This window comes from Diuraphis noxia, unplaced genomic scaffold (genome assembly GCF_037042655.1).
Source record: "Diuraphis noxia isolate RWA-SAM2 unplaced genomic scaffold, SU_Dnox_SAM2 contig0009, whole genome shotgun sequence".
NCBI classification, from domain to species: domain Eukaryota; kingdom Metazoa; phylum Arthropoda; class Insecta; order Hemiptera; family Aphididae; genus Diuraphis; species Diuraphis noxia.
The window spans coordinates 564709-576851 of NW_028301719.1; the positions used below are offsets into that span (position 1 = coordinate 564709).

General features: G+C 31.9%; 1 protein-coding gene across 3 annotated transcripts in view; it reads right to left on the reverse strand.

The window, feature by feature from the left end:
* Positions 1-5878: 5878 nt before the first annotated feature.
* The window catches only part of LOC149054191 (uncharacterized), a 282722-nt gene continuing 276457 nt past the window's right edge, over positions 5879-12143 (reverse strand). For 2 of the 3 annotated variants that reach the window (XM_089230532.1, XM_089230531.1), the window contains exons 13-22: positions 10264-10725; positions 9886-10199; positions 9588-9808; positions 9148-9336; positions 8976-9079; positions 8744-8908; positions 8532-8675; positions 8314-8388; positions 8086-8219; positions 5879-7995 (exon numbers count right to left, since the gene is read on the reverse strand). In XM_089230532.1, coding sequence (XP_089086658.1) covers positions 7836-7995; positions 8086-8219; positions 8314-8388; positions 8532-8675; positions 8744-8908; positions 8976-9079; positions 9148-9336; positions 9588-9808; positions 9886-10199; positions 10264-10725 — 1968 coding nt within the window. In that variant the 3' untranslated portion in view covers positions 5879-7835. The remainder of the gene's footprint in view (positions 7996-8085; positions 8220-8313; positions 8389-8531; positions 8676-8743; positions 8909-8975; positions 9080-9147; positions 9337-9587; positions 9809-9885; positions 10200-10263; positions 10726-12143) is intronic. The other variant, XM_089230533.1, reaches the window with a different exon arrangement.

Sequence of the window (12143 nt, forward strand, 5' to 3'; positions counted from 1 at the left end):
TACCGATAAATAAGTTGAGGTGTTTTTTTTCTTTTTCGGTATTCAATGATGACGTACTGATGTTGGAAAGGCGCGATTTTGTCCAATCGAATATCGGAAGTAATTCTTAATATTATTAATCAGAGGAAGATCTCTCTGCCGGAGCAACTGTTACGGGTGATATTAAATGAATAAGACTTGCCATTAATACATCTGTATGTAATTTCATAGTACATTATATACTTCTTATATAATATTATCTAGTTATTGTGTTTGCGCCTTTGCGGAATGATCGCGAGTCGCAAGACCGGAGCGTACGGACGACCGGTGCCATCTGACGGAAAACGCACGAAACAGCACGCCGAGCTGACAAAACATCCGCGACGGTGCGCTGTCAGACGACCGGCCATCGATCGCGCGTGACGCCGTCGGAACACTCAGAACGGACACATTTGCCAGCCGTCCGCCCGAGGATCGCACGTGTTGGGACGTCGGAAACTTGCCCGAGGCAGAACGCCCGTCACGCGGCACGCCGACTGCACCGCGTCCCGCCGATTCAGGCGGTCGTCCAACTCGGGTTCTACCACGTCCCGCGTGGCGCGTACAACATTAATAGACGCCGCCTGGCCACCGTTCCGGTTATCTGAACGATGGTCCACCAGCGATGGTTGGGCCGTCGATCTTTTAATTTCTCTAGAACGGGCCGTCAGTTCTCACGGCGGCCCACGCATCACACCACGTTACATGACCATTGACCACCATTAGACGCTCACCTCTTAGATTGTGCGATGCCGCGTTAAAACAATACTTCCGGTGTGCGGATTTCCGACATTGATCTTCATGCACATTGTCGCCATGGTCACCACGCTCGTAAGAATCGTCGGACGATTTAACTGGAACTCGTAGACTTATTTTAATTTAAAGACACAGCAGAGATCGTGGAGTTCGTTACGATTGAATTTTGGTTTTGACTTACGACTGTTTTGATTTTACTATAATATTCTAATCATCGTAATCATATTAAAATAGTTCCTAATTTAAGGCCAAGACGACAAGACGTATACAGTTAAGTGTTATTTTATGTCGACGTCACCCGATAACTTTAAAAATATTTGAAATCGGTTTCAAGTTGAAACTACGTTTCGAAATTACTAAAACCGCCCATTTACACGACATAATAATATGGTAAACGGACACGTTGTATGCCGCTGACACTTTGTACGGTGATGATGAATTGGTAAAAATCGATCTTGGACACTTCGTAATGTAACTGGTAAATATGGTGTATATTTTACAGGATAAGATAAAATCAAATTGTTAAACACTTCAAATCGCGGATCGTGATCGCATAACCAGTACCTATGCATTTGGTGACACACTTACACAGTAGATCAGTAGAACCATTGATTATAAATAGTATTTATAATCAATGGTAGAACGTAATTCGTCGGCTTCTTGCCAAAACTCGTTAACGGCAAAAAAGTGGTTGTTCAGAAAACGACTTTATAGTTTTAAAAAAAGTAAATTTTTGGTCTCAACCCTACAAAATCTTTGATTTTTAAGATATTAACATACTTTTTTTTTTTTTTAACGGAATCTGATTATATTACTAGCTGCATTAAGACATATTGAACGATTCTATATCGTCTTAAATTACCTAAAACAAATTACATACCATTTATAATGATAACATATGCAACAAATTTGATCATTTAAACAAGTTTTTTTTTTAAAAATCCTACCTCTTATATGTTGTTGTCTAAACTCTAAAGTGTGTGTTAAATTCGTTTCATGTGATTTTGCTAGCAGTATACTTTTATACATATAGATAGATGACGGTTAAAATATACTAAGTAATAATCATACATACAACGAAATTCAATTTAGTTAAACATTATGTAATTTAATTCGTTTTATCGAGAACATAGACTAAGAATAATTCAAATATTCGATTGAATGATATTTGGGTCTATCGCTATTTAATTTAATCTATCTTCTGACCATAGTTTTAATATATCTCTGTACCAAATTTGATCGCAATCAGTTCAACCGTTTAGAAATGCATTTAGGACAAACAATCCATTTATATATATAGATATATACATATAGCTTTAGAAGTCATCGTCCACGGATGGCGAGCCGGACAGTGAACGAAACAGTCCTGTATGTTTGCATGAGTAATTTCATGGGATAAACAAAACATTATACGTACGTATCGTATTTATTACATATTACAAATTATTATGTTTATTGTTTATATTATATTAATCCGTCTAAAACGTTATACTCAGAAATAAGTTAACATTTTTATAAAAATAATAATATACTATTATTATAATTATAAATCATTGTTTTTCTGCCGTCACAGCTATTTAGAAATTAGCATGTATCTACATTAAATTAATTAAATGAAAAATAAGAATAATACAATGACCAAAAATTAATCATGTAATGGCCGGTTATCAAGATAGTCAAAAATTTTAATATTTAGATACTATTCAAAAAGTACTATAAAGTATAAACTTTCTAATATAACCTAAAATCAATTGTTACCATGTATGTTGGAGGTGGAGACTCTGGTCTTACTACGGACGATTCTGTTAGCATACACCAACCTGGTTGGTTTGGTTGGTTGAAGTATTTGCATGCGCGTGTTTGGTAAATGTTCGTAATATGGAATATTAAGTTTATTCTCGGATCCGCTTCCTAAACGAACGTTATGTTAAAAATATTGTTAATTACTATTGTAGGTAGGTCGATATAATATGTATTATAATATTAATTTTTATGAATGACAAATCACCATTCATGGGTAACTTTTTATCTATAGTATGAAAATATTTTTGGTTAAAATATAATTAATACTCAATATATATTTTCATGTATATGAAAACTAACTTTCTACAAATTCCAATTTTAGTACTTTATTGGTATTGTTTGAATCTTTTCCCGAATCTGAGTTATTCGATACGTCCTTTCCGCCATCGTCATATTAACAGAAAATATACTATTAATATTTAGTTCTATAAAATAAGTAATCTCATATAGGTACCTACTGCATTAAACGTTATATTTTTTAGCTATAATCTAGTCAACCAAACCCAATTATGTGTCCATTTATACAGACTGTACAAATTAAAATAAATATGACACAAATAAATAAATATTTTGATTACCTGTACAATTTGAACGTGATTATTATTAATTAACAATTGCTTCCGCTAGCTAATAATGTAATGATGATATAATACGCCAATATAGCACATATAGCGCCAAACGTAAGGCCTGCAAATAAAAACCTTTTCGACATTTTTAGAACGCTTTTATTGACAGGCAATGGATATATTCAAATGATCAATATTTCAGATTTCTATTGAAAGAAATAATAGTTTATTCGTATAGTTATTTATTTATTTTAATAATAATCAGTGTTGCCCGGACAAAAATTTGTTTTTGTTTATATGCAAAAGCAATGATTATAAATGGTAAAAACGTCTTATACGTCTTATATACAATAACATTATTACTATTTTTTTTTTTATTAATCCTAAGTCCGGGAACTATAACAATTTGTTTCTGCAATTAGCGAATAAAATACAATGACTTATCTTTGTACTATTACTATTATATATTACGATAATTTGTATGCTGTAACCAAAAGCAACTATTTTTTTTATCTTAAATCTCAAAAAAACATTTCTTAAATGTTCATAAAAAAAGGGGGAAAGTGGATTTCGTATTGTAAAAATATGTTAGAAGCCTTGTAATAAAATGTTAAATCTTAGATTTAAAAAGAAAATTTTTAATGAATTTCTATCTAAGATAATTTGAACATTGCCGTAATTTTTATGTATTTAGTCAAAATTTGAACTTTAAATGCTTATGAAAAAAAAAAAAGTTCCTATGTATCTTTAATATTTTACAACTGCTATTGAAATAATATGTTGGAAGCCTTATATCAAATTTTGACCCAACCAATAACATTTTATTGACATTAATAGAAAAAAAAAATTAAAAAAGTTGGAAAATTAAAATGTCAGTAAACAGCTCAAAACTTATCAAAATAATTTGAAAATCTTATGACGTATAGAAAAAGCCTATATAAATGCTCAGTGAAAATTTAAAGTATCTGCGGTCATTTTTTTTAGAGCTACTCCAAAATAAGAAAATCGCTAAATGAGAAATCTAGTGAAAATCCAATGCTGTAAAAATTTAAATTTCAAACACTCATAATAACTTAATTTGACTTTCTAGTGGATATTTTTTTAATGATAAACGTTGACAAACTTTACGCGATTTTTTCCAAGTGACCGTACAAAGTGTACATAATATAATATACATACAACACGTAATAGGCACAAATTATAATGTTATGATGTGCCTAATATTAAATACATAATGTGGCAAAAATATTTAAAACTTAAAAGATTTTTTTTATGGGTGACTCAAACCCCGAATAACTAACCATATAAGTATACTTGAAATTTTCACCAAGTGTTTATAAAATGACGATTTTTCATAAATTATTACATTTTTATTTTGGCTCTCTTTCAGCTATATCCATAATTCATATATATAGAGGCAAGAGCAATTTTCGATTGTCTTCGATTGTTCAGTAATATAAATGATTTTTTTTTCCATACACAAAGGTGTCATCAATAAATTCCAAAGCGCTATTGCAAAATTAACTCGTCGAGTGTGAAAAGCGTGTTTTATCGCGAGTTTTCGTCTCAATATGATCATTTTTCTACTTCTACGTATTATTATACCACTGTGGTTTTCAACCTTTTTATATTCGAGTACCATCTACACAGTTTGACAACTTCCATGATCTTCTTGATCAAATATGCTATTTTTTTTTTTAGTCATTTAAAATACATATTAATCAGATGGTTTTACAGTAGGTAGGCATGTAATTATTTATTTTTTTTAACCACTATGTTATGAGTCATAACTTTTTTTATAAAGGAGGATTTGCTTCACGTACCATCAATAATTCTTCCGTGTACCACTAGTGGTACGCGTACCACAGGTTGAGAAACGCTGCATTATACGATTATATTGTTATGTTTTAAACAGTGTGGTGATTTCTTTGGACGGCTTTTTCTGAAGTTATGAGTCATAACTTTTTTTATAAAGAAGGATTTGCTTCACGTACCATCAATAATTCTTCCGTGTACCACTAGTGGTACGCGTACCACAGGTTGAGAAACGCTGCATTATACGATTATATTGTTATGTTTTAAACGTAGTGTGGTGATTTCTTTGGACGGCTTTTTCTGAAGTTCCACCGAATCGATTTCCCATGATTTTTATTTTAGATGCAAATGTCGGGCCTAACACTGTAACGAAAAAAGTTCAAATAATTTATTAATCAAATATAGAAATCACGAAAATAAGAATACAACGGAATGACACCATCTTCGAGGATAGTTTGAGGATATTATGTGAAGTGTAAGTTAACATATTTGTTGGTATTATATTAACATATTTACCCGAGTGTAAAAAGAGGATTCTCTTCAGGCGGCAAATGATTTAATAACCACCTATCTGAAAAATAAAATATTACAATGGCTTGTTTTTATATTTACCTGAGAAAAATTTTAAAAAAAATTTATATTTGTTCATCTCAATGTTAACTTTGTATTTTTCGTCAATAATTTTTTATTTGTAAAAATTGTTTTTATCGGTGTATTTATGGATACATGATTAAGTTGTTATACAACTAAAATAATTTTGTCTGGTTAAGAGGAAGTGGGGGTCGGGGGAGTAAGTGGCAAAAATGTTTTGCTCCAACGAGGCATTGGACCATAACTCGTCTCTGTATGACAACAATTCTGACAGGAATGTTCGCAGGAGCAAAATAGGCGCCAAACGTAAATACAAACATAATACAATATCGCAGTTAATAACCATTAATTAATATTTATTTATTCGTTTCCTCTTTGAAAGACCACAACAATTAAATTAAATAAATAGTACAATAAATTATACACTGTTGATTGTATACAATGATTCGATAAAATACCGATAAAATAATACATTTAATAGAAATAGTTTAAATGAAACGAAAAATAACTATTTTTTTTTACAAACATATATATTTAGTTACATAATATATACTTATTGTATAGATGTAGGTACTGATGTACAATTAGTTAGCCAGTAAATTAACTAAAAACGAAAAAAAAAATACAATAACTTTTTCCTTAACTTTCGAGCCCAAAACAACAACGAACATTCTAAACACATAATAATAACTTAGAACTATACTAAAAATTTACCATAATAATATATTAAGAATGTACTAAAATATTTTAAATATTTTTTTTTCTATTAAATAATTTAAGATAATTATATTCATTAAACATAATTTTAATTTTAAATCTCGTATAACTCTTATCTAAAATAACTATAACAATTTCTTTTAGCGTTATTTCCTTTAATTATTATCATTACCCTTTGGTGGGCGCACAATGTTTAGCCGGAAAATTCGAACGTGGGGGAAATGATGGAATGTACCGGCAACGCTTGGGACCGGATGAAAAAAAAGGGCATTTTTTTTGGGGGGGGGGAGGGGTAGAGGGAGTGATGTAAAATTGCTCCCTTCAAAGTAAATAAACATAACAAAAATCAATACTGGCAACAAATAACATTAAAAAAAACCCTCAAGTAGCGCAATAAAAAGGCGCAGAGTAAACCTTTTTATACTATACCACTACCTAATCACTAACATCTCAAATATACATTTTGATACGAATTATATATAATATAAAAGCGATGCGTATTTATATATTTTATCTAACGTTTCAAAAACATGCATGAAGACTAGCGCCTGTATTAACACTTTTGCGAATCAACGGCATCTTCGATATAATTTTAAATCATTGATTTTAATCGTAAGGTAATAAATATTAAACATATATATATATATGTGTGTGTATTAATTTATATTCACTTAAGATAAATATTTAACAGCAATAATATAGCTTATTCACTACCATTTGAAGTTTGGATTTTTATTTTGGAAGGGAAGACTGGAACTAAAATAATATTAGTTTACAAAATGTAAAATGTAAGTCAAAGAATTTGAGCATCGACTTGATAATGTTTTTCTTTATATATATATATATTTTTTTTATTCATTTTTTGTTTTTAATATTCACAAAATTATAATAACAGGATATAAAAATACAAAGGGGAAAATATTCTTATTTGGCACTATAATTATTTTATATTAATAACATGATGAGTTTATAATTTAATTTTTTTTTTCAAGTAGGTACCAAATTCGCGTTTCAAAAGAGTGTTTTAAAATCGTATTACGTATATATGCTTTACTGGTTAGAAATGTACACTATATTTTATATACACACACTCACACACACATACACATACATTTGAAACTATTTTGATCACATAATGTGTTAATTGACGAACTTTGGTTTTTGGTTTTCAAAAGCTTAGAGACTAAAGAAAGTTGTTAAGTTTCGTACTGAGCATTTCGATTCTAGCGTGAATTTGATTGGCACAATTTATTAATTTTTATTATTGTCCAAGACATGATGATTATTGCTTATTTAAATGCTATAGACTTCATCGAGGAAGAACTATTGCGTAAAAGTATTTTTAGTGATACGCACGCACGCACGCACACACACATACACCACACACCCACATACGGTCGTATGTTTGCACGAGTGTATACATTATTATTATTATTTTTATATTATATTAATTATATGCATATTGCTTGGACATTTTTTTTTTAAAGTACCTAACAACCCCGAAATTGATTGTACGAGCTCCGTTTAAAATTGAGCTTCATTTTGAATGTGGCCTCGAGTGTTCACTTATTAGCATTGTCTATGTAACTGAATTGGCGTTGCGACCGTCTTGAGTTGCATCATTTGGCCGTAGTCGACATTTTGGTCCAACTTTGGTTTCTTTGGTTCCGCGTCTGGAGGTCGGTGCGATTTCATATGGGCACTTCGACTCTTCACTTTGGTAAATATCCTAAAACAAAAACATAACCGTATTGTTATTAATTATCCGCAGGTAGTCGATGCACCACAAATCAAACAAATGGCGGTTGAAATCACGTACTTTCCACAGATCTTGCAAGGGAATTCTTCATAATTCGGATCATTTTGTGTTGGCGTTAGGGTTTGCCTTCGATCTGGTGTTCCGTTATTGTGTAGTCTCATATGAGCTGCTAATCCTATTTTGTTACTGAATGTCTGAAAATGATTACAATGAATAGGTTTTTATTATTTATTGTACGTTAACATTTCACAGGAATACGAATGAGGAGGGAGAAAGGATCCAACTCACCGACAAACAGTCTGAGAATTCGCAAACGAAAGTTTGTTGGTCCTCCGAACTGGTGGTGACCATAAGGTCGTTAGCCTAGAGAGGGAAAAATAAATAAAAAAAAAAAAAAAACGAAAAAAATTTAACACAAGAACGTGAGTGTTTTTTTTTATTAAGATGGGAATAAAGATGGCAATAGGGATACTATTATGTAACATGGACACACATAATGTACTTACAGGAATGTCTAATTTCGGATTGATCATTGAATCTTCATTCCTCGACTTTCGTCTTTGGAATTGAAACTGTTTATAATCTTCTGGGCAAACTTTTTTCCACAGATAATAAAACTGTATGCATTGTTTCATAGTCTTTGTACCCAACTAAAAAAAAAAAAGCTCGTATGAGTTTTAGGTCTTTAATTAAAAATAATTTGGTTAGGTTAATTTACCTCTTTGGATATAAATGCAAAATCTTTGTCATATTTGAATATAGCTTTGTGAAACATAGATACTTCATTTGGTGTCCAGTGATCAGATTCCGTGTATTCAAATTTCATCAAAGGATGTCCTTGTGGGAGATACGGCGTTGGTTGCATCAACTTTAACATTGCTTCCTGACAACCAAAAAATTTGTTAATAAATGTTTATTAAAAAAAAAAAAAAAAAATGATTAAAACGTACTTGAACGTTTCCTTTGCAAAGATGTAGCAAATGTAAAGCATATTCTTTGTTTCTTCCACCACCTGGTACTGCAGCACAGCACGCAAAATCCATGTACATTTCAACTAGGAACATTTTATGATTAATACAAAACGCTCTTATACGAATTAATTTAACCGTTAGTCATATTCACCTTCTCGATCAGAAACTGAACTTGTGATACAAGGGTCCCATAATAAATAATCATTAGACGGCTCTCTAGCTGGTCTGGTTTTGCTTACTGGTGGTATCAAAGCTTGGAAATTTGGACCGAGATTAATGTGCGGCAGTACATCACACTCTGGTGGTGAATCTAGTCCCACGCAGTCTTCAACAATAACCTCTGGAATATAAAAAAATAAATAAATAATGTTAATAATTAAAATTGGCTTTAAATATTTGTGTACGGTAAAAATTTTATGATTCAAACTTTGAAAATTAAAATAAATAAATCCTTTTGAAATTATTTATAAGCTCAATGTAACATTTAGTAATTATTATAAAACTTGATATAATGCAAACAAATATTTTGGTCGGAAACGGTTTCAATTCAAACAACCCCTTCTGAATTTAGAAATAAATAAAATTAATTGCCTTTGACAGTCGAAGAGCTTGGCCACGAAGTCATTGCTTGCCAATAAAGACCTCTTCCATTTCTAGAAGGACTCAACATGGGTTTCGGAGTAAATTGCAAGGTTGGTTCATTTAACATCCCAAGTCTATGACTACGTAATCTGGATCGGAACGGTTTGTATGTAGTAGTTTCTCCAAAACAGCGTTTTCTGTTTAATCGATGTGCATTATTTGGCGGGATACTAAAAATATGCAGTAACAAGAGTTTATATAAGTTTTGTACAAAAAACTTTACGTGAAAAAAAAAGTCAAATTTTACCTTGACGGATTAAGGAAAATGTCATCTATATCTTCAAAGTTTTGGTTATTGTCTGGTTTTTGTTGTTTGATAACTGGTATATGTTTATCAATCAGCTGGGCTTCTGTTTGGACGAACATTGTTCCAGGATTTTGGTAACTGGCTTGAACTAATTTTAAATCTCCATTTTTGTCGATTAAAAACTGACTGCCGTCGATTACTTGTGCCATAGTTCCATTGACCCCGTACAAGCGACATGTTTGATAGTCGAATTTCTTCCTAAATTCTTTAGGGTTGCTGGATAACAGTGGGTCTTCCGAGTTTGGCATCATTACCTAAATCGTATTCAATATTATTAGTGTTAAGTTTTATTCATAAATATTATTTTCATATGTAAACCTGTAGCGTGTGTTGATGGTGGTTAGGTAATGGCGACTGTGCAGCTGATGAATTATGTATTGACATCGGCGATGATACTGGTGTGTTGGCTGATAAAGGTGAATCTGTAGAAGACTCGAAATTTGGCAACACTTCGCTTAGTGCCGCTTCAACGGCTTCTGAACTTGACATGTCAGACGAATAAAAAAAGTCCCCAAGGTGACCGTTTGACATAACCGAATGAAAATTTAGCGAAGGGGATTGACCTTCTTGACTAGCTGGTGGAGTAGGATAGGTAAAACTTGGGGACGGAAGAGGCGATCTACCCAAATCCGTAAACATGGTTTGTCCAGAACTGTACGCTAGGTCAGCCAAGCTGGCCGATAGTGGAGAATTCAACACGGCTTGGAAATCTTCGTTGTTTTGAAGATCGGTCATACCATCGTAATCATCTAAGCACGACATGTCTTGCATGTCCGTAGCCTAATAATAATAAAAATAAAAACATTTCAAAATCAATTTTAAATCGACGATAGTTTAATTTATGTAAAACATTAAAGCGTAATGGATTTTGAAGGTATTTGATGAAATATGTTTTCATAATAATATTATGCATATGGTTGAGAATATTTTCGTTTCAATCATATCAGTATTGAGTATATTATTATTTCTGTACGTCGGCGTTGGTCACAATAGTTTATTTAAAGTGTGCTATTGACCATTTTCCGTCAATACTCATACCGAATTTGAATCAAAAACAAATAATAAACACAAATAAATACATATACTATAGCACCATATAGATAAAGGACACGAATATAAATGGATTCTCCGTGTATATTTAATGCACTGAGTAAATTTATGCGTGCAATTGCAACTCAGTAGTTTACTATAGCCTTTGGCCCAATAGAATCGACCATCAAACACAAAGTTCGTTTTATACTTATCTGTGTATATAGTCATATAAAGTTTTACAATTTACGTACCGGAGTACACACGGTTCAAGAGCGGGAGAAATCTCGTTTTTTATTACTAACGAGCGCAGACGAAAGGGGAATCCGCCGCAGCACTAAAACTTTATCGACCTACAGCGAATTCGTCCAAACTTCAAAGGATTATTTTTGCGAAATTGTTTGTTTGCAGATAATGTAGATTTTAACTAATGTATAGATTCAATTGATTTTGAATAATTTATAAATGTATATATTTAAATATTGATTGGCATTGATAACAATAACTGGAATTATGACCACGTACTACGATGTTTGAACAAGTTATGGATGCCTATCTTTAATTATTAATATTGGCACAACCGTAGCTTTTCAGTATAATATAATGTAATCAACAAATACAAATATAGTCGATGATTACTATATTTAATCGTTTATTATAGTACACAATCACGTAATTATTATTTTTCAACGAGGCTGCGTAAAAACCGAATTTAAAAGAGGAAAAAGTATACATTACATGATATATTGCGCAACATTCATTCAAGATCAAGTAGAATGTGACCTGTTTATAGATAGGTGTTTCACACGTTCATATTTTTGTAAAGTATGATCAGTTTATGGTTTGTTGTCTGCGTGTTCTGAAGCGAAGGGCAAAGACCGATTAACGTCACCGGTTGAATAACAATAATGCTACCCCTAAATTCTGCTGGCCTACTCCCAGTCCATTGGACCCAATCTTTGGAAAAGCACATTTTAGAAGGGGTTTTGTGTACTGATAAAAGCTCGTCGTTGTTCTGATGATTAATGCAGACGGCGTTTCCGGAATATTTTGATTAATCGACAGCGATTGGCCCCTTCCAGATTAATCTATACGCTTAAAAATGTATAAGCTTCTATCGTTTTTACTACGCAGTCGAATAAAATGTCCACAAAAAAAAAAAATTGAAT